This window comes from Pogoniulus pusillus, chromosome 30, assembly GCF_015220805.1.
Source record: "Pogoniulus pusillus isolate bPogPus1 chromosome 30, bPogPus1.pri, whole genome shotgun sequence".
NCBI classification, from domain to species: Eukaryota; Metazoa; Chordata; class Aves; order Piciformes; family Lybiidae; genus Pogoniulus; species Pogoniulus pusillus.
In genome coordinates, this window is record NC_087293.1 from 11,036,081 (window position 1) to 11,058,998 (window position 22,918).

A 22,918-nucleotide genomic window follows, 5' to 3' on the forward strand; every position below is an offset into this window, starting at 1 on the left:
AGCTGTCTGGAGGAGCTGCGGCTGTAGCCGCGTCTGCCTCTGGTGGCCAGTTTCTCGACGAGCTTCTTCAATGTGCAGGTTCTGCAGCAGAAATGTGCCCTTGTGCTTCTCTGTGCATCCCAGGTACTGAGAGTTGGCAGGAGATGCCCGTGGTTTGCAAGCAAAAACTCAGTCCTGAGAGCTGAAAATGGAACTTGGCTATTCAGGCTTTGAAGTGACCTGTTATGTGATGGAATGTAAAGGAATGTTGTCTCTCCCTCCAGTTTAATTTTACATTAATAGCTATAGCATATGGCAGAAAGTGTTTTCATCCTGAGGCTTTGCTGGACATCTTCCTGCTAATTTAGAAATGGCATTTTTCAGTTTTAATGAGCATTGTGGCACTACAAAACGTGTGAAACAGATGAAACATTTGCTGGTTTTACATGGTCTGCAATAACCAGGTTGCTAGACCCCAACTCCCAGCCCCTCTGCCTAGCAGATGTTATTTAGAGAGCCTGACTGCCATTATTAATAAGGCCACTTTGCAAGGAAAGCTGGCACTTCTTGGCACACTAGCTGTTATTTGAAAAACGAGTTTCTTCCTTCTTTTTCTCCAAGTAAAATTGAGAAAGGACTGAAAAAAAAAAATCAGTATTTGACAGAGGATGAAAACCAAACCAGACTGAAATAAACTCACTTCAAACTCCAGAAATGCATTTTAACTGCAAAGGAAAACTCTTCACATCTTCCTCATTTTGGTATAGTAGCACTAATCTCTGAAGAAGGCTCTGGCTGAGGGTGAGGTAGGCTTGAGGAAGGGAGAATAAATTAAAAGAGATTTTCATTGACATGAATAAGGACAATTTTATTATAGGAAACATGAGTGTGAATCATCTGCCTCAAAAGCATTGCCTTAGTGAAACTGGGCAGGAAACTAATGTAAATTATAGAATCAGAATAATAATGCTGGAGTGTTTTCTTAGTGGCAGTCTAAGCCATGCTGTCACCCAGGCTGTAACTACACTATCTGGGACACAAACGTGCCCCATCTAGAGCGGTGGAGGCTCCACCTGCATCTCTTCCACTGTTGAATTGTTGTTACACTTAGGGAGCTCCCTAATCATAGAATCACAGAGTCATAGAATGCTTTTTGAGTTGGAAGTGGCATCTAAAGGTCATCTAGTCCAACCCCTAATGCCTGATTGAGCTCTTGTTACTGCATTTAAGCTTTTCATGTTTTTCAGCTGCTGTGGGCACATAGAGCAGTTTATTTCCTTCCTTTTATGCATAGTCTTTTGGCAGTGACCACAATTCTTCTCCATCATCTCCACACTAAATCATTTCCATCCTATCAAATGCAGGCCATATACTCTGGAAGTCTGATCAATCTTCTGCTGTTTTGGGATGTCCAATTCACCCACAACTCTTTTGAATTGCTGGTCCTTGAGATGAAGCCTTACCATTGTGGAGTTTGGAGCCACTGGTCACTGGTCTTGGGGATGAAACCTTACCAATGTGGAATGATTTAGAACTGCTGGCCATGGAAATGAAGCCTTACCAATGTGAAATAGTTTGGACAAATGCCTGTGTCTTCCATGCAGGAAGTGTCTCAGCATCATCTTTGCATTTTCTGCAGCTGTATGGCACTGTTGACTCACACTGGGCTTGTAAATGAACCAACAACTTACTCTTAAATTCTGCTGGTGGTACTTCACATGCAGAAACAAAGCCAGCTAGCATTTAGCATTACTCTCTGTAATCTTCAGTCTCACTTTCTTATTCAAGAATTGAATGCAAGTAGCCTTTTATGGAGGGAAGTGTTGAAATGGTGTCCATCCATGAGGAGGATTAGTTGGGAGCTGATAGGTGGTTCACTTAGTGTTTGTCCTGAATTTCTGAATCTCTAATGTCTCAGAAGACTCATTTTTAATATCCAAAAATAGGGAGGTTTTAAATACAGCTCTTCACTACTGGTTTAAAATTCAACCACCCTCAAAACTGGTGCAGTAAAAGAAGGGAAACAAATAAATGGAAACAAGTTCTGCTCAACAGTGTAAGAACCTAAATCGTAGAATCATAGAATCAAGCAGGTTGGAAGAGACCTGCAAGCTCATCCAGTCTAACCTAGCACCCAGCCCTGGCCAATCAACCAGACCATGGCACTAAGATCCTCATCCAGTCTTTTCTTGAACACCTCCAGGAATGGTGACTCCACCACCTCCCTGGGCAGCCCATTCCAATGCCAGTCACTCTCTCAGCCAACAACTTCCTTCTAACATCCAGCCCATACCTCCCCCAGCACAACTTGAGACTGTGTCCCATTGTTCTGTTGCTGGTTGCCTGGGAGAAGAGACCAACCCCACCTGGCTACAGCCTCCCTTCAGGGAGTTGTAGACAGCAATGAGCTCTGCCCTGAGCCTCCTCTTCATACATATTATTACAAGGACCACTTTTTAAAGAGTTGCATGGTGTTTGCAATCTTAAATTGACAAAATCCTTAACAGCCTGGCTGAGGGTTTTCAAATTAGTTCTCAAGGATGAGATACAAAAGTGGTAGATCTTGGATCAATGTCTGCTACAAGATGAGTTCTCTTCCTCTTGTTAAAGAGGAGGACTGCTTGGCAAGGCCAGTGTAGTGCTGGCAATGGTCAGCAGAGAGCTGGGGATGGCAGTTGGAGACAAACCCATCAGAGCTATCTCTAGCTTTGTATCCACCCCAGATTATACAGAAAGTTTTGTTTAAAACATTTGGAAAGAAGAAGTCTCACAAGCTGGTTTTCTGTTAGATTATCAAAAAATAAGTTGGTATTTGCATTTCAATACTTTTCTCTAATTTCCCAAATCAATTGGTTGCTAACTCTGCAAATCTCCATGTTTGAGAACAAAAAACCATTTCCAGTTCCTGGCACAGAAGATACAGGCTTCTGCTTTTCCTTCTAGGAGCATTGATTTGTTATTCAAAGATGTTCTTTTGTTCCAAGGCAAACATATAAAATGTCCATTTGAGGAGGGGCTTTATTTTTATTAAAGACCTCAGCTTTAATGTTAGTAAAACCAGTTTAATTCCATTTAGAGTCACAGCTCTATATTGTAATTCAGAGCCTCTGGTAGGTTAAAAAATGTTGACTTCAATTATGGGCAAATTTTCTGCCAGCTGTTCATCATCTTAAGGTCTTCCATTTCAGTCAAACTGGCTTAAGGTTTTTGTGTTTTGTTTTTTTTTTTTTAACTTTAGTACCTATATTCTAAGATGTTTTTTTTACCTTCCTTCCTTCCTTCCTTCCTTCCTTCCTTCCTTCCTTCCTTCCTTCCTTCCTTCCTTCCTTCCTTCCTTCCTTCCTCCCTCCCTCCCTCCCTTTTCCTTCCTTCCTTCCTTCCTTCCTTCCTTCCTTCCTTCCTTCCTTCCTTCCTTCCTTCCTTCCTTCCTTCCTTCCTTCCTTCCTTCCTTCCTTCCTTCCTTCCTTCCTTCCTTCCTCCCTCCCTCCCTCCCTCCCTTTTCCTTCCTTCCTTCCTTCCTTCCTTCCTTCCTTCCTTCCTTCCTTCCTTCCTTCCTTCCTTCCTTCCTTCCTTCCTCCCTCCTTTCCTCCCTCCCTCTCTCCCTCTATTTCCTTCTTTCCTCTCTCCTTTTCTTTCTTTCTTTCTTTCTTTCTTTCTTTCTTTCTTTCTTTCTTTCTTTCTTTCTTTCTTTCTTTCTTTCTTTCTTTCTTTCTTTCTTTCTTTCTTCCTTTCTTCCTTTCTTCCTTTCTTCCTTTCTTCCTTTCTTCCTTTCCTCCTTTCTTTCCTCCTTTCTTTCCTCCTTTCTTTCCTCCTTTCTTTCCTTCTTTCCTTCTTTCTTTCTTTCTTTCTTTCTTTCTTTCTTTCTTTCTTTCTTTCTTTCTTTCTTTCTTTCTTTCCTTCCTTCTTTCTTTCCTCCTTTCTTTCTTTCTTTCTTTCTTTCTTTCTTTCTTTCTTTCTTCCTTTCTTCCTTTCTTCCTTTCTTCCTTTCTTCCTTTCTTTCCTCCTTTCTTTCCTCCTTTCTTTCCTCCTTTCTTTCCTTCTTTCCTTCTTTCTTTCTTTCTTTCTTTCTTTCTTTCTTTCTTTCTTTCTTTCTTTCTTTCTTTCTTTCTTTCTTTCTTTCTTTCTTTCCTTCCTTCTTTCTTTCCTCCTTTCTTTCCTTCTTTCTTTCTTTCTTTCTTTCTTTCTTTCTTTCTTTCTTTCTTTCTTTCTTTCTTTCTTTCTTTCTTCCTTTCTTCCTTTCTTCCTTTCTTCCTTTCTTCCTTTCTTCCTTTCTTCCTTTCTTCCTTTCTTCCTTTCTTTCCTCCTTTCTTTCCTCCTTTCTTTCCTCCTTTCTTTCCTTCTTTCTTTCTTTCTTTCTTTCTTTCTTTCTTTCTTTCTTTCTTTCTTTCTTTCTTTCTTTCTTTCTTTCCTTCCTTCTTTCTTTCCTCCTTTCTTTCTTTCTTTCTTTCTTTCTTTCTTTCTTTCTTTCTTTCTTTCTTTCTTTCTTTCTTTCTTTCTTTCTTTCTTTCTTTCTTTCTTTCCTTCCTTCTTTCTTTCCTCCTTTCTTTCTTTCTTTCTTTCTTTCTTTCTTTCTTTCTTTCTTTCTTTCTTTCTTTCTTTCTTTCTTTCTTTCTTTCTTTCTTTCTTTCTTTCTTTCTTCCTTCCTTCCTTCCTTCCTTCCTTCCTTCCTTCCTTCCTTCCTTTCTTTTCTTTCTTTCCTTCCTTCCTTTCTTCCTTTCTTTTCTTTCTTTCCTTCCTTCCTTCCTCCCTTCCTCCCTTCCTCCCGAATCCTTGAATCCCAGTGTGGTGGGAGTTGGAAGGGACCTCTGGAGAATATTCAGTCCAACCCTGCTAAAGCAGATCACCCACAGCAGCTTGCCCAGGATCGCGATGTCCATGTGGGTTTGGAATCCCTCCAGAGAAAGAGACTCCGCAACAGGACTGTTCCAGGGCTCCAGCACCCTCACGTTAAGAAGTTTCTCCTCATGCTCAGCAGAAAGATTTGTTTCCCATGAGCTGTAGAGGTCAGGAAATATGGGAATGAACTACTATGGCTATCCTGTAACATACATCTCTTATATACATATCCAATCATATCTGCTTGTCTCATGTCTGAATATTTGCATCAAGCTTCAGCATTTTTCTGCCACAGTAATCATCAGCCTACCCCACCTAGAGTTCAGACTGTTCCAGTTCAGGAGCTGCTCCTCACAAATACAGATGCTTTTCCTCTGTGACAAAGCAGAACTAATCAAAACGCTGAAATGACTGCATCTTGGCTTTTTCATCTCTTGTTCATAAAAGTCTTGATTTGTTACAGAAAACACTTGAGGAGTGAGATAAATTTTAAGTTTAGAGCATTTTTTAGGGTAGCAGAAAGCCAGACTAGCAAGGAAAACTTATCAATACTGGACTAGTTTAATTTCATTCATTTTTCTCATTTCAAATCAATCACAGGGGAAGGTTAGGAATATTTTGACATTGAGAGTTTAAAATACATATAGTAGATACAGTAAAGTGAAATGTATGACTAGGTAAGTGGGTGGAAAGCCTGAGTTACTGTGACTGGCAAGAACTTGATACTATTTATTTTTTTCTTATTGTCTCTAATTCTGTAGCAGCTCTGAGTTTCATTTTGAAGCCCATTCTCATTGTGACATTTTACAGACACAGAAGTACTTAAAAGCCAAACATGAAGCTGCATTTGGAACTGATCACCATGTTTCAAACAGCCCATGGATGGCCTGGGGAATCTTGAGGAGAGCAAGCAGGCTTCTTGAAAATGCTGTCCACCAAGAATGCTGGAAAGGACTTGGTGTGTTCAGGCTTGAGAAGAGAAGATAGTGAAGGGTAGACAAAACAGTGTGTGAAAGGCTGAAGCATAGAGATAAAAAGCTACTGTTGGCAGGACAAAAGTCAAACTGCAACTGGAGAGGTACAGGGCAGGCATCAGGAGACATTACCCATTTGATGTGGGGTGTTCAGCAGGAGTCTGGATTGCTTTCTGAGGCTGCAGGATCTCTCCTGATGGAGGGCTTTAGTAGACAAGTATCTTGTGGGCCTGATGGGGACTTAGCTGATCTCATGGTGCAGGGTTAGATGGTTCTTGTAGCCCTTTTGCTGTTTTCTATATTCTGCTCACAGAATCATTGAAGTTGGAAAATTCCTCTAAGATCATCAAGTCCAACCTTCTACCTAACACCTCCATGACCACTAAACCACATCCTTAACTGCTACTTGTTTTGTTGAACACCTCCAGGGACGGTGACTCCAACAACCCCCATGTCTGTTCCAATGCCGCTGTTAGGGAGAGAGCAGAAAGATCTGTAGGAAGGAAGACGACCCAAAGAAGGCAGGCTTGGAATGTGATGCAATAGCTTGTCCCCAGGGAGAAGTAGTGAAGAAGAGAATGGTGGATGAATTACTCAAAGGTGGCAAAAAGCAGAATTTCATCAGCTTACCTCTGTCAGCCATGTTCTGTAGGTATCATCCAGAATGAAAGGCCTGTGGCAGCTGTTCAGTACAAAAGGCAGGAGCTGAGTCTTTATATACAAAGCTTTGGTTCAAGGTTTGTCAGTGCTGACAACCTATTCAGCTCTCCATGCTGAGCTGGCAATACTGGGAATGAATCCACAATTCATTCCCTGTTATTCACCCCAAAATGACTTGCCTTTCCTAAGCACACCCCTAAGTAAGGATAACTTGTGAGGGTGTTACAAAGGAGAAAACAATGAGTTGAGTCTGAAACAACAGGACACCAAAGAAAGGAGTCAAAGCAGGATTTTAAATGAGAAATTTTAAATGAGGTGGCTTTTGAACTTTTTCTCTTGTTACCTTTCACTTGGAATTCAAGAAATCAGTTCCAAGCTCCTGTGAAGTCTTAATTAGCAGGTTTGCACAGGCTTTGCAGCATTAGCTACCTTTTTTTCCCAAGAAAAGGAAGCCAGATCAGTGATGCCTGGCCTGAGAGCATGCTCTAGCCTGCACTAGTTTTCTCTTCTGTGCTGATAGGCCTTGAAAGCAAACTTAGAACTGAAAGCCACTAATTGAGGTCTGAAACCATGCAGTGCAAATTGGAATGGCTTCTCCTCTGAAGAGAACGATTTTGCTCTCTGTGTGGTGTTGTTTTACAGCTCTAAGTGCCCACTTCTCCAAAGGTACTCTGCCCACAGTGCCTACCTTCCTTTCTTTCTTGAAGCATTTCCCCTCTTCCTTTTCAGTACCTCTTTCCCATAATTTCCAGCATCTCTCACCTATAGTTTTCACCCAATAATCTACTTTTCAAGGATGAGTAAGGACTATTACACAATAAAGTCACAATAAGTGAGCAGCTTGATGAGGGAGATGAACAGAAAAGTATATAGATGCCTATGGTGGTTTTGTTGTGAAGGATGGTGCTGATGTCTGAGAGGTGCAATCTTCCCATGCTCACTCTGACCCACCTGTTTTTCCCTCTATTCTTTACAGCCAGATGGTGCAAACCAGCAAAGACCAAATAATTCCATGTTCCACAAACTTCAATTGGACTGGCCTTCAAGATGGTTGGAAATCTTATGCTGCTACAGGTAGGACACTTTCTTCCTATGTAGTACTGCTAATGAAATCCTCATCTTGCCAGGCAAAAGTCTTTTCTGGAATTGTTTTATAAACCCTTGGCTTTCTGCTTTACAGGAGTGGTGTTTCTTTAAAAAGAACAACATCACAGGCAGCCTACAGATAAACCATAAAGAACAGTTAATTGTCCTTCAACTGAAATAACTCCAGGAACAATCAATCAGCAGCAGAACTGAGAGTGCTGCTACCTGCCAGTCATCCAAAGGCAGCTGACTCTTTGAAGGACCAGCATCAGAACCTTCTGTAGGTTCTGTAGGTTCACACAGACAACACCAGGCCAACCTTTTGCATGCCATAGAGTGACTATATGATGTGGTGGGCTCATTCCTCCCTTCTTCTAGATGGTTGTCATAATGGGTGTCAGTTGTACATGCCCCTTACTGCAAGAAGGACATTGAGGTGGTGGAGCAGATCCAAAGAATGGCAACAAAGCTGGCAAAGGGTATAGAGCACGAGTCTTGTGAGGAGCAGCTGGGGGAACTGGGGTTGTTTAGCCTGGAGAAAGGGAGACTGAGGGGAGACCTTCTGGCTCTCTTCAACGAGATTGGTACCAGGTGGGGGTTGGTCCATTCTCCCAAGGAACAATTGACAGGACCAGAGAAAATGGCCTCAAGTTGTGCCAGGGAACATTTAGGCTGGACAACAATTTTTTTCCCTAGAGGAGTTGTTGAGGCCTGGTCCAGGCTTCCTAGGGCAGTGATGGAGTCCACATCACTGGAGGGCTTGAAAAACTGAAATTATCTTAGGACATGGTTTAGTGGTGACCTGGCAGTGCTGGGTTAGTGGCTGGAATTGGTGATCTTCAAAGCTCTTTTTTCTGTCAAACACAGAAAAAGAGCTATTTCCTTGGCTGGATTATCCAGTCTCTGCAGGCTTGGTGTGGTGGCCAATGAAATGACAAGAAAAGTTACAGCTGAGGGTGACAGGAGGGAAGAATGACAGAAATTCTAATGAGTGTTCTTCTAAATCCCCAGGAGGCAGCTGCATCGACTGGCTTACGCTGGGACACCCTTCTCAGGTGCTTGTGAAATCAGCTGTTACCTCGAGTAAGCCACAGCCACAGCATTTCTGATGTTATTGCTGTTAATTTTATTTGATTGATTCAAGCTGTAAGCCAGTCTGGAGATGAATACGTTGCTAGAAGCCAGTTACATGATGATGCCAGATACTGCCTTGATAAAATCCTGTTTACAAAGCCTGAACAAAGTTTCCTTTCCTGGACTGATGGATTAAGTAAGCCACAGATCTTTGTGCACAGTGCTTTGACCCAAGCCAGCGTTTTGACAAACCCCTCAGCTCTCTCAAAGTTTTCTCTTGAATCAGCAGTCTCAAAGTGCCATTTTCTTTTTTTTTTTCCTCCCCTTCCCATGTGTTTGGGTTCTTTTTTTTTTCACTCACACAAACACAAAGCTCCAGATTTCAAATGCCCTTTTGGCTCTTTCTTTGTCAGCCCAGAGGGAAGCCATGCAGATAATGTGCAATGTACAGAAGCTTTGCCATGTGCCTGTCGTTTGAGTGATAGTTGCTGTGGTTTCAGTTCTCTGATTCTAAAGGGGCATTTGTTTAGTTTTTGTGCTTATATGAAGGAACAGTTATGATTGCCCACCAATTTCTATGACTTTCCATGAAGCTGATTCTCTTTGCAGCTTAGCAGGACACTCACATCAGTAATTTCAATACTGATTTTACTTGAAAATCTCCAGTGAGATATTTTGAGGATGCATCATGCTTTTTATTTCCTTGTTCTAAAAAATAACCTTCCTCCTTTGTATATCAAGGACACCAACTTGCTGCCTAGGACTGGTTTGGTACATTTTATCTTAGTATTTTATATCCTTGTGTCCTCAGGGACTTGCTGCAGAGGGTACAGCAAAGGGCTACAAAGGGGGACAGAAACATATCTCTTGTGAGGAAAGGCTAAGAGAATTGGGGCTTTCTAGTCTGGAAATGAGCAGACTGAGGAGGGGATCTCATCAGTGCTGATCAGTACTTTAAGGCTGAGTGTCAGGAGGATGGAACCAGTGATGCCTGGTGACAGGACAAGGGGCAACAGGCACAAACTTGAACATAAGAAGTTCCATCTAAATTTGAGGAGGAAATGACTAAATTTAAGGGTGACAGAACCTTGGAGCAGGCTGCCCAGAGTCTAGAGCAGTGGAGTCTCCATCTCCACAGACACTCAAAACCTGCCTGTATATGCTGTGACCCTGGCATGGCAGTGGGGTTGGGTACAGTGATCTTCAAGGTTCCCTCCAATCTCTGCCATTCTGTGATTTGGTGAAAATGAGCATTTGGAACACCAGGATACCATGATCTGATGGATGCAATTTTAAAAACATTTTAAGTGCATCTGCAAAGTGAGTGAAAACCCTCTGGATCAATCAGGACTGCCAACAGAGGTGAAGTAGATGAAGATGCCATTGCCTCTGATTTTGTCTTCTGTCTTCCTTCCTTTCTTAGTGCTGCTTGGTGTGGTTCTTGAAATCCAGTATAGGAAAGCACTGCTGCTGTTCTGCAGGTGTAGGAACACTGAGCTCATAGATCATGGAAATTGAGTAACTTCCTCAGGATCACACAGAAAATCAATAGAACTAAGGAAAAAAATGGAATGTCTTTAATATGAAGGCATATTTTGACTACAGTGCTTCCTCTCCTCTTGTCCTTATTATTGCCTGTAAATATTGATGTCTGGTATGGTGTGAACCATGGTTAGGTCATAGAATGTGCTGGCTGTGTGTGCAATCTATCATGTAAAGCCATTTCCACTGAGAAAGATCAACATTGAAACAATGAGGAAGAAACAAAACAAAACAAAACAGGATAAACCTAGTCAAAAAAGTGATCAGCTGACAAAAAAGAGGTTTGGCTCTTCATCTGCCAGAAGGTTCAACACTGGCTTCATCCAAAAAACCTCCAAAGCAATAAACAATGAAAAAGCAACCAAGTGAGAAATGCTATGGGTGCTTGTTGGCAAGCATGCCAGATTCCACATGTCACCATCACAGACCAGCCCTTCTGTGTGACTCAGTGCCAGTTCTTGCCATGGCCAGTAGAACTGACTCTGCTCATTTAATAGCTTCCTGAACAATAAGGAAAAAAATTAGTGAGAATTATTATGAGGTCCTTATAAAAATATGTATTTAATTGCTCTAATTGCTTAAACAATGAGGTGTGAAGTGCTTAGTGCAGACTGTAATGCAGAGGAACTGAAGAAATCAAATTAACAGGTAAATGGTCCCCCTTTTTTTATGTCCTTATGTTCCCACACAAGTCACTGGGTACTGCAGATACTGTCTCCAAAGAGGAGGTACAGGAGCTCCTGATGCTGTCCCCATATGATTATGTTGAGATGATTTAAGATGAGAGGAAATGGCCTTAAGTTATACCAGGGGAAGTTTAGGTTGGGCATTAGAAGAAACTTCTTCACTGAAAAGGTTCTAAAGACTGGACAAGCTCCTTAAGGAGGCAGTTGAATCCCCATCCCTGGAGGGGTTTAAAAGATGCAGAGATGTGGTGCTGAAGGTCATAGTTTAGCAGCAGACTTGGTAGTGGTTGGACTATAGAGTCCTGTCTTAAAGGTCTTCCCCAAGGAAAACCATTCCATGATTTGAGAGGCAGGTGAAAGTAGTTGTCTGTAAATACCAGCATACTGCATCTTGTCACCACTTCCCCCAGAAAGCCAACAGCCCTCTCCTGCCTCTCCAAAGGATGCTGTATTGTAATTACACATCATTTTATTAGCCAGCTGAAGCAGAGAGCACATTTGATGCTAATGAAGTGCTGCTGTGGTTGAGCCTGTCACTATTTTTGGAGCTGCTCATCTCCAGCACTTTTGATTGGGTGGCTGAGGCTTCAGATGTCTCTGGCTTCTTCTGTGGGGGCTGCTGGGTGCAAAGCAGTGACTCAGCGAGCCAGGGCTGCAGAACTGTTTACAGGCTCCCCATGAAAAAAGCTGTGGGACAGTCAGAATGCAGACAAAAGCTCTTTATGTGCTGGAAGTCTTTTCCAGGTAGTGGACAGTATTATCTAGATTGAAAACTCCTCCTGAATACTCACTTTGTTTCTGGGTTGGCCCATCTGTATAGTCCTTGTTTGGCCTCTTTTCCATCCCCCACCCCAGAGCATTTCAGATAAATGCCAGACAGATTTCACAGAACTCCAGAAAAGCATTTCAGAAGTTAAGAGATGGATCACATCTGCCCACCTTGTGCTACAAAAGAGGAGGAATTTGCCTCTCCATTCTCTGCAGCAGAGCCTGAGGAGCTAGCCTGGTGCTGCAAAGAAATTATTTGGTGTTCAAACCTGACTTAATAACCAGTGCCTCCAAAACTACAGAATGGTTTGGGTCAGAAGGGACCTTAAAGATGATCTAGTTCCAACCACCCCACTATGGGCAGGGACACCTTCCACTGGACCAGGTTTCTCAAAGTCCCATCCAACCTGGGGGTATCCACATCTTCCCTGGGCAACCTGTTCCAGTGTCTCACTGGAAAGAATTTCTTCCTAAAGAAGAGCAGGCCTGCTCCCATGCCCTTTTGTGCCAACAGCTGCATTCATTTGGTCCCACCATGACTCAGTTCAGGGAACTAAACCACCATGAAAATACTCCTTCCTTCCTTCCTCCCCACACCTTGCAGGGCTGTTATTGTGTCCAGCCAGTCAGACAGGTGACAGGGCTGGGGCGAGGGAGGTGATGGCAGCACATGAGAGCTTTTCTTCATGCAAGACTTATTAACACAATTGAACTCTATTATCAAATCACTTCCTGCCAGCACACTGGGAGACAGTAAACAAGGTGGATGGTTGCAGGTATCATCACCTCATGTCTTCCCATACACAAATGAGTGCCAGAATAATCAGCAATTATAGAATATACCAGAGAATGCCAGAGTGGTGGGGGTTGTAAGGGATCTCTGCAGCTCATCCAGTATCTGTGACACTATGTGCTTCTACAAACTGTTTCAGCTAGATGTCTGCTTGCTGGCTTTGGGCTTTTCCATTTCAGTGTCCCATGGAAGTTTTCATGACCAGGCTAGTCAAGGCCTTGAGAAACCTAGTCTAGTGGGAATTGTCCTTGCCTATGGCAGGGGAGTTGGACCTAGATGAGCTTTAAGCTCCCTTCCAACCCAAACCATTCTATGACTCTCCAAGTGTTCCCATGGCAAATTTGTACTTCAATGAGCTTTCCACACATATTATGCAAAGAACTTTCTTTGGTAGTATCAGTAAACTTTGTACCAGCAGTGAGATGTGTGCACCACCTCTTTCAGAGCTGATTTGGACAAGCAGGCCAGTTCTACCACTGCAGCATAACTCAAATCAACATAAAGAACATCTGACTATACCCATCGTCATCCACCAAACCACATACTGCAGAACTGACAATGCCTCACAGATGTAGTTCTGATGACACTGAAAATGAAGGAAGATCTTTCAGGAGTACCACAGGTTCAGAACCTAGCTGACACCAGTCCGGCCCCCAGCCGGTTCTGCACTGGCCACAGCTTGCTCACAGGCTCCCTCTGCTGAAACACTCAGATTTAACATGTTAATTAGCAAAAGGGTGGAAGAGCAACCAGCGCTACTCTGTACTCCAGCATCAGCTAGAGATGACCATACTCATGTGAGAATCTACCAACGTATTCTGCAGGAGCTTGAGTTTTTTCACTGCTTCTGGAGCACCTGAGGCCAAACTCCTCCTTCCCAGAGAAGGTAGTTTGTACGTGACACAAAGGTTTCCACCTCAGCAAGGGTTTCTCCCTCCCTTTTCTAGTTCCTTTTCCTGAGGCTTGTAAACTCTCTGCTTCTCCTCAAGTTTGACCCCCTTGGCTTCTTTCAGCTAAGAATTAATGGTTAGACAGATGGTGCAGTTACATAAGCCTTGTTTCCTGCCCAACGCTGGCTACAAAAGAGCTGGAGCATGCCAGGTTTGTTAATATGGATATCCTCAGCTTTTGTAGGAGCAGAGCTATTGCTACCCAAGTCTTCCAGATATCTGCTAACTGACCTCACCAGAGAAAGAAAACAGACAGGACTTTCTCAACTTGCTTTCTGCCAGTTTCTGAGACAGGAAAAACTGTTGAGAGTCTGGAAGTCTCCCAGGATTAGAAAATATTTGCCTTGTAGAGAAACAGCTTTTCCTTATTTCTGAGCCTACAGAATTAAGAATCACGTTTGCTTTCTGACCCAAGCAGGTGGTTTTCTTCCTGACTAAAAGCATTGCATTCCATGGGGATAAACAAAAAACAGGGGGAAAGTGCAAGATTTGGGAAGGGACTGCTATTCCAAGTTCTGTTACAGTTTTGGGGCTGATAAACTCTGAACTTCCTTCAAAATGCAAGGTATAGCTCCTGAAACCATCTAAAAAGTTGCTGTTTGCCGAGGTTTATGTGGTGATCATGCATCAAAGCTGATCACCACAAAACCTATCTCAAAGCTAATGAGATGTTTTAAAATGCTAATGAGGTACCTAACAAGTTGTTGCCAAGACCTGGTTCTTCACAAAAAGTGAAGCACTGGTTTCAGCACATCGAGGGTGCAGAGAAATAGCCAGCATTAGGTTGGACATTTAGTATAGAATCATTCTGGTTGGAAAATGCCTTTAAGAATCCACCACTACCTAACTTTACCAAGCTTGATGCTAAACTATGTCACTCAGCACATCTTTTGCCTCTTTTAAACCCCTTCAGAATGAGGATTCAAACATCTTCCCCTGAAGAGCCTATTCCCGTCTTTGAGAACCCTGTCAGTGAAGAGGTTTCGCCAAATATTCAACCTAAAGCTCCTCTGGTGTAACTTGAGGCTGTTTCCTCTTGTCCCATCACTTCTTTTCCTAGGTAGGAGAGACCAAACTCCCACATGGCTCCAGCCTCCCTTCAAGGAATTGCAGAGAGCCCTCAGATGCCTTTTCTCCAGGCTGAACAGCCCCACTACCCTCAGCTGCTCCTCACCAGACCTGTTACCCAGGCCCTCTACTGGCAATGTTGCCCTTCTCTGGACCTGCTCCAGCACCTCAATGTCCTTTGTGTAGTGAGGGCAGTTACTTTGAATATATCCTATAAGCAGTCAGTCCAGAACATACATTCTCTTTCCCAAAACAGAAACTGTTTGTTTTTTCTCCTCTCAACTCAATCCTGGTTAAGAAAGAATAAATTCAAATGCTAATTAGTTTCTGGTTATACTTAATAGCAAAAAATAACTCAAAGAAAAAAAAATACCCAAACAATCCCCAAACTGCCTAACTTTCAATGAAACCTTCATCCCAAAACTTTGTCCACTCGAAATTCCAGATCCCTCAGTTTCATGCCACCAGCAGGCCCCCTACCACAGAATGGTCTGGGTTGGAAGAGACCTTTTAAGATTGTGCTGTCCTACCCTTTCAGTAACAAACACTGCTTGTTCAACACGTTCCCTGATGGACTGCAATGAAGACACCATGAATCCTTGCCTTTTTTTTCCCTTCAGATTTAATGTGGTGCTTTCAGAGAGTTAGAACACCAATTTGTGAGGGTAAACTCCATTTGAGAGACTGAAAGTAGAGCGCAGGTACCCACGGAGCTGAGGCACCTTCTTGATCCGTGCCAGGACTTGGGAATCCACAGTCTTCTGGTCTGCCTTGCGCTGCTCTGTTATCTCATATTTCTAGAAAGTACAAAGAGTGGTGTTAAAATCCTGCAGTCACTTCAGACTCTTCTGTGGAGAGGAGAAAATTCAGGGCAAGCCCCAGCTTCTGGCATTTTCAAGAAAGCTTTTCTCTATTTAGTCTAAATACAGACGAAATGGCAGGAGACCAGAGGTGGCAGAGAGAACAGAAGCCACTGCTTGGCTTATGTCACAGGCTTTGCAGCCAGCAGCATGCTGCTTGCAGTAGCAAAACAGTAAAGGTCTCCTGGTCAGAAAAAAAAAAGTAGGTGGAATAATCCCAAAATCCCAGCATGGTGGGGATTGGAAGTGACCTCTGGAGATCATCTAGTTCAACTCGAGTGCTAAAGTAGTGTCACCACAGCATCTTGCCCAGGATCACAATGGCCAGGAGGGTTTGAAATCTCCTAAGGAGATTCCACAACCTCCCTGGGCAGCCCACTCCAGGGCTCCAGCACCCTCACAGCAAAGAATTATCTCTTCCTGTGCAAGTGAAATCTCCTGGATTCCCGTTTGTGCCCACTGCCCCTTGTCCTGTCACTGCATACCACTGAGAAGAGTCTGGCCTCATCCTCTTGCCCCCGACAGGTCCTTAAGCTCTTCCTGAGCATTAAGCAGGTCCCTAATCCAGGCTAAACAGCCTCAGTGATCTCAGCCTTTCCTTCTCACAGAGATTCTCCAGTCCCTTCATCATCTTTGTAGCCTCTGCCAGACTCTCCAGTAGTTCCCTGTCTCTCTTGAACTGAGGAACCCAGAGCTGGAGCCAACACCCAAGCTGTGGCCTCAGTAAGGCAAAGTAGAGAGAACCTCCCTCGACGCTCCTGGCCATGAGTGCATGCATTTGGTTGATTGCAGACTTGCTGTCTCCCAGGTTCTGCTAAGGTAGCAGAAAAGAATCCCCCAATTTAAACGGTGTTTATCATACTGCTGCTGAATTTATTCAGTTTAATGGCATCCCCTTACTTCAGATTCAATTATCCACTTGTTTCACAACACCATTCCTCTCCAGCCCGACTTTATGTAAACACCATGGACACTCACACAGCTTGAGCATCCTGCTCCTTACCTCCTTCTCCGTGTCAAAGATTTCGCCTTCTTGGTGCTTGGGCTTACGCAGCCTCTTCTTCTTGAAATAGGCATCAGTGAGATGCTTGGGAATTTTCACTCCTGTGATATCAACCTTTGTGGATGTGGCAATAACAAATTTCTGATGGGCCCTACGCAGAGGCACACGATTGATAACCAGGGGTCCTAAAGGCAGAAGAGAGAACAAGGTCAGCTCTCCCGACAACAACCACTGCTTTGGAGTTGAGTTTTAGTAGTGTCAGATGTCCTGTTTCTTCAGAGATGAACAATCCACAAAGCCCTTCCCATAGCCTCTAGAGATGCTAAAAAGTGCTTCCTGATCTCTTCCAGGGAGTCAGGCGCTGCAGCTTAATTACCTCCTTTTCACCTCCTGGAGCCACAAAACGTGGTTTCACATAGTTGCAGGAACACACGATGCACCAAACCATGCATATGCACATGTGCAGCACTACTGACCTCAGAGACAAACTTCAACTTAAAATACACCCCCAAATCCTCAAAACTCCCCAAAACAATGAAAGCATCGTGCTTCTGTAGAAGTATTTTACCTGTAACAAGCAAAAGGCCAGTGGCAAGCTGCTTCAAGAAGACAACACGCTGGAAAGAGAAAAGACATGACCTTAGTCCTCACAGATTGGTTTGGGTTGGAATGGAACACAGAAAGAATGAACTGGAAGATCATCCAGTTCCAACCCCTCACCATGGGCAGGGACACCTTCCACCAGGCCAGGCTGCTTAAGGCCTCACACAACCTGGGCTTGAACACTTTCAGGGAGGGGGCATCCATGACTTCTGAGGGCAACCTGTTTCAGTGCCTCCCCCTCCCTCACTGTCAAGAATGTCTTCCTAATCTCCAGTCTAAATCTCCCCTCTTCCAGCTCAAAGCCACTGCCCCTCACCCTATCACTATAAGCCCTTGTAAAACATGCCAGAACCCTGCAATACTGTACTGAACTAGGTTTGTGCCTTGAGCTGTGTTGCTGGTGTAAACATCAACCAAGTACCTGGGAACACACATCACTGTATGACTTCAGAAGTAGCAAGCACACAAGCTAGGCTGCAAAGACTTCTCCAAGTACAGCTTTGACAGTTACTTCCCCTAACACCAAATCTCCGTGGCCTTAACCATTTGAGGCTGAGCAAAGCCTCTACCTGTTTTACAGGGTGGTGGAAAAGCTCTTACATTACCAAAAGTCTTTGTAGGAGATAATGGCAGGAATTGAGCAAAACCCAGGACACCACACTCTATCACGTGAACAGAGCCAAACTTCAACTGCATTTTATTCCTTCAAGTTTCACTTCCCTGAAGAGTGCTCTTAAGAAACATGACATTAAATAATTCAAAGAAATAACAGGTGTCAGTTAAGATCCATCAGTAAACACTCTTAAGATGAAGAACACATCTAAATATAACAATAGCTATCTTGATACTTGGATTAAGAATGAAAATGTTTTTTTCCTGTGCAATAACTACTCTCAGGTGAAGCTTTGTTCTCACTACAAAACCAGCAGGCAACAGTGCTGACATTCTGCAGTACAGTGTGAACTTACCAGTGCAAGGCTCTGTTTTTTCCAAGCACCTGGCCTGGCCTGTTTGACCTCCAGCTCTGTGCATAAAATCAAATACTCTTTCTCCCAAAGGCAGTGAAAGAGGAAAGCTCCTACACAGGATCCACAGAAAAAGAGATCTGTGGATTCACATCTCTTGGGTGAGCAGTGTCCTGTGAAATTAGCACAGAAACGCTACAAAGCTACCTGAGAAGAAGCCCCTAACTATTACCTTGCCTCTGTGACGACCAGTCAGAAGGATCAGAACGGTCCCTGGGGTAATAGAGGCCCGCAGCCTCCTCTTGTGCTGGCAGAAGGGCTTTTTGCCATGACTCAAAAGCTTGCGCGGAACATCTTCAGTGGGGTAGTACCGGGGCTACAAAGAAAGGAGCAAACACTGTACCAGTATTGAACCACCCTGAGTTCCTCAGCAACACAGACAGTACAGGAGAACCCACTGCCACCCACTGACCATTCTCTAAAACTACCATCATCTCCCCTGAGGACAGCAGCCATCAGATCCACTGCCAGCAGCCCAGGGAAGCATGGGGAGGGCAGGAGCTCCTTTATCACCTCAGGTGAGAGTGCATCACCCAGTCCAAAATCACATGTAATGGCCTTAGACCTCCTCTTACCATCTTGCGGATTTTAACCACTCGACTGCCTCCATTCTTGTCTCCACCCACTGGCTTGATGATGGTGGCCCGTGGCTTCTCCTTCTTCTTCTTTTCTATCTGTATGCAATTAAAAGTGACATTTCAAACCAAAGCCACCACAAACAACGTAAGTATTTAAAGAGAGTATTTCTCACCCTACCTTTGTTTCCGGAGCAGTGTACTTGCGCTTGTAGAGAGCCTTCCTAACGTACATGGCTGACCGGGAATATCTCCCGATGCCACGGGCCAGGACAGGGTTACGGCTGCAATGATGCTTCTTCACCTTCTTCTTCTTCTCACCTGCTCCCTTCTGGCTCGATTTCTGCTCAGCTGGCTTCTGCTCAGCTGGCTTCTTCTTAGCCGGTGCCTTCTCCATTGCCTTTTTCTCGCCCGCCATCTGCAGATCCAAACAACACAGGAACTATAACTTAACTACGAGACACAAAGCCTCCAAACTGCAGAAACAACTGGAATTTGACTTCTTACGCCCTTCTAACACTCTTCAACCATCTCTTTCACCGTTGCTAAGGGAGACACAGCAGAGCCAGAAGGCATTCTGTTTGCTGCACGGCCATCATGCAAAACGCTCCTCCATGCTACTTCCACAGCTACAAGCTCACGGAACGCATCCAAATCCTCCGCATCAAGAAGCCTAACCACACGCCAAGGCCGCAGCTGATCCGTCCGGCCCCGCGGGTAAGTACAGTCGCCCTGTGCACTAGATCCCCTAGCCCTGCCGGAGTTCTGGGCTCTGCCAAACCGCGGGGCTAAGCCGGCCATGCCCGGCCTAGTATCACTCGACCCTGCAGGGGCCTCCTGTCCGGCTCAAACCGCGTCTACCTCCCATCTTCCGGCCGGCCGCGGGCGCGCCCCGTAAGCTGGAAGCTGCCCCGGGAAGCTCCGACCCCACCAGTCAGGGCCTAGCGCGGCCTCCTCCACCCCCTGCGGCCTGCCCTGTTCGGAGATGACTGCACCTCTCGTTCCATATCCCGCTCCCAGGTAGTCTCCGGCACTCACTACCGTCTCCCTAAGCGTTCCGGGCTAGGCCCATGAGTCCAGTGCAGCCTCCCCAGGGCAGATGGCAGCAGATGAAACCTGCCGTACCCCATCTCCGCCTGCCGCCAATCCGCCATCCTTACCTTCCGGTGAAGGAAAGGGACCTACATCCGGGTACCGGCGGCCTAAAGAGAGGGCTGCGCCTGACGTCATCGCGTCGGCCGCAGAGCACGCTGGGATTTGTAGTCCAGGAGCGCCCGGCGCGCCCTCATCTGTCCCAGGTCATCCGGGGAGAGGGACAGGGCACCGGGCACCAGGGCACCGGGCACCAGAGCGCCGGGCACCCGCGGCCCATCTCCGCGGGAGCTGTGCAGCGACTGGCGGCCTCAGCAGCTGGCCGCCCGCTTCTGCCCCTGTCTCCAGCCCGGGGTACAGCCGAGGTGAAGCTCCGCACCCGGCTTTACGACATGAGGCTCCGCTATTTCCATGGCCAGTATCACCGGGGATCGCTCCGGAGGGGTTCCCTGGCTCCGCCGCCCTGCCAAACCGCCTTCCCCGCGCTCCCTGCTGCGGCGGGGGTGGGGCGGCGGCGCAGGCGGATGACGCCCCGGTGGGTGACGCAGGGCGGGCCGCGCCGCGCTCCGTGCGCCTCCGGGGCCTGAGCCTGCTGTTGTTCACGCTCCCTTCAGGGCGCCCGCAGGCCGCGGCCCACGCCGGGAGACACCACCCCCTCCATGTGAGGGGCGGCCGTCGAGAGGGGCGGCCGGGCGCACCGCCACCCACCAGCGCCACGGGGGAAAATGACATCGCGGAGGTGAGGCGGGAGCGAGCAGCACCGAGCCCAGCGGGGACTGTGGGGGGGGGGCCGGGCAGGGGCCGCCTGTCCCCAAGGCATGCAGGGCCCGGGCCCCTTAGCACTCGCTCCTGGGACGCCGCTGGAGCCAGCCTCTTCGCTGCGGCCGCGCTGCACGGGCAGGGCCTCCCGCGCCCCGTGGCTGCGGCGCAAGGGCAGCCTCGCTGCCTGCAGCCGCGTCCCTGCCCCACTCCCCGCCCGTTCCTGGGGCGGGATGTGCTCCCTCCTGGCGCTGTAGGGCTGCGGCTATTGCCTCGGCTTGACTCAATGTCAGTCTCTTGGTCTTGCCTCCCCTTCCTCGGCGAGCAGACCCTCGCCCAACCGGTGCAGCATGGTTGGAGAACTCCTTCCCTGCGGTGGTTGGGGGTGGGTCTGGATAGTTTTAGCCTCCACCGACCCCATGCAGAGGCCAGAGCTGCCATTGGCTTCGGGGAGGGTCCAAATGAGTCTCCTCGGGCCCGGGTGTGTGTTTGATCTGGAGCTGAGGGGTAAATCTTATCCCTTTGCCAGCCCACTCAGCCCAGAATCCGAGGCCAGGAAGCGCCGTGTTGCTGTCGGTGGTCCAGCACTGGTAACCTTACTGAAACCAAACCGTGAGCCAATTCTGAAATGAGTGTTTGTAAGCTGACCTGAGCTGGGCTCTCCCTTTATTAGCAGCATCGTTCTAATGACAAAACCTTGTGGTGTTGCAAAATCAGGATGATCAACAGTTGAACCTCTTCTTTGTTGTAGCTTCTCATTATCCTTTTAATGGATTTTGATGTTTGTCTTATTTCATCTTTTGGGCTGAGAGGGTAAGGTAAATGGTAGACTTAAGAGGAATTACTACCATAAAAAAAAGCTTGTGTTCTTATCTAGCATACCTATTATGTACTTGATACATCCCTAAGTATTATCTCTTAAAACACAACTTCTTCATTTCATGCTCTGCTTACAATGGTGATGCTAGGTGGATTGGTTTTGAGTCTGTGGCCATCTACAGCTGGATTTGGATTTGGAGGTCTTCTTAAAGGCATGGATGATCTCTGGTGTATGTTGAGGTTTTTGGATGTCTCTGCTCACACATTATGCAGAAGTTACCTTTTAGAAGCACTTGCAGACTTCCTCCTTGTCAGGAGTAAATCCTTTTATTCTGCTCAGAACTTTAAATTGTAACTTGTGTGGGAGACTGAGAAAAGATGAGAAATATAAACTGATGAGCCTATAAATAGAAATAATTAAACTACCAGTCACTGCCTGCCTGAGTTGTGACAGCTGAGACTCAGAGCTGATTTAATCTCCTCTGCACTTGAAAAGGTGATTAGAAAAGCTCAATCACAGCATGGAAAAATGTATTGATTACTTCTTTTCTCTCTTCAGTTTAGTAAGAGAGAAATATGCTGGCAGTGGATGACTTAGGAAACAGATCTGGCTGATCAGTTGTGCATAATGCTGTCAAAAAAAGAGAGGATTCTAGCTAGGCCATATTTCTTCACCTGTGCTTTTCATCAAAAGGTTTCTTGCTCAGCCTTAATTTTGCAAATAAGCTCCCCCCCATTTCACTGGTTACTTTTTTTGCCAACATTTTCATCTTGCTGTAAACTAAGAAGGGACTTGAAATGATCTGCTGCTGAATCCCCAAACCACAGGTGCTGTGAGGAGTATTCCCTGCATAGTGAGGACAGCCAGCTTAATTAGAGTGTGGGTTTATGTGTGTGTGTAGCTTTCCTGATTGTATTTATTGGCTGTGATGCCCTTTGCTTGGGATAGCCACTGCACCTGCTCCCAGTAGAGGTTGAGGAAGGAAAGTAGGAAAAGGTCTAAACCACATTCCATCCCTATAAAAGGAAGTGTAGGAGAAAGTCCTCTCCAGGGGTTGTGTTACCGTTGCCTGTGTCTGCATCCCCTTGGCTGGTTTTGGAAGGGATGAAGCCACCAGGGTTCAGAAGCATGCAAGTGATGGCAGCGCTTCAAATGAAGCCACCTCCATCACCGGGCCGGAACCGCTGAGCAGAGATCACTAACACCCCCATTTTTCTATTTGGGGTGCCTGACAAATGCATCTTCCTACTCAAAGCCAAAAATACAAAGATGAAGGAGTTACCAGGAGAACGAAAGTTACATAAAGTGCAACAAATTCTCTTAGGTCTTCCAGATGTAGCTTTTCTTTTGCTACAGTTACTTCTTGCCATCCTCAGCAGGAGAGTGTGGATATGTGGGGGGAGGATTTTGTTTTGAAGTACTTCTCATCTTTTTAACCTCTAAGCACAACTGATTGGCAATCCTTCTGTTCATGCAATTATCATTTCTCTGTTGTTTTCCTCTGTTTAGCAACCCAAGTACAGTTATTTGAGATGCAGTAGGGTCTAGGTTAAGATCCAGAAGAGATTACATTAATTAAAGCTTATGGAATATCACTCCATAGGAAATTTGTAGGACTGACTCAAATAATATCCCCATTATACATTAAATACATTTCAAACTGTAAACTTGCCCAAGTGTCTCTTGAATCCTCTGCATGTTTTAAAAAGCTTATAAACTCTTCAGAATGCTGGTGCACTTCTTTTTGTTCTTGTGGGTTTTTTTC

At 45.5% G+C, this 22,918-nt stretch overlaps 2 protein-coding genes across 4 annotated transcripts in view; one reads left to right on the forward strand and one right to left on the reverse strand.

Annotated features, from left to right (window-relative positions):
* Positions 1 to 15,008: 15,008 nt before the first annotated feature.
* On the reverse strand, positions 15,009 to 19,665 carry RPL6 (ribosomal protein L6). Of its 2 annotated transcripts, none has more exons than XM_064169007.1 (7): positions 19,643 to 19,665; positions 18,664 to 18,900; positions 18,483 to 18,581; positions 18,080 to 18,223; positions 16,848 to 16,896; positions 16,280 to 16,464; positions 15,009 to 15,213 (listed from the first exon to the last, which is right to left on the reverse strand). In XM_064169007.1, exons 2-7 carry the CDS (start codon positions 18,898 to 18,900, stop codon positions 15,061 to 15,063), a joined length of 867 nt encoding a protein of 288 aa, XP_064025077.1. In that variant the 5' UTR covers positions 19,643 to 19,665; the 3' UTR covers positions 15,009 to 15,060. The 2 variants fall into 2 exon arrangements, with proteins under 2 accessions (XP_064025077.1, XP_064025076.1); XM_064169006.1 differs by lacking the exon at positions 19,643 to 19,665 and adding an exon at positions 19,478 to 19,504.
* Positions 19,666 to 20,080: 415 nt separating this feature from the next.
* PTPN11 (protein tyrosine phosphatase non-receptor type 11) overlaps positions 20,081 to 22,918 on the forward strand; it is a 35,150-nt gene continuing 32,312 nt past the window's right edge. Inside the window, exon 1 of one of the 2 annotated variants that reach the window (XM_064169003.1) lies at positions 20,081 to 20,313. In XM_064169003.1, the coding sequence (XP_064025073.1) occupies positions 20,300 to 20,313 (14 nt within the window). In that variant the 5' untranslated portion in view covers positions 20,081 to 20,299. The remainder of the gene's footprint in view (positions 20,314 to 22,918) is intronic. The other variant, XM_064169002.1, reaches the window with a different exon arrangement.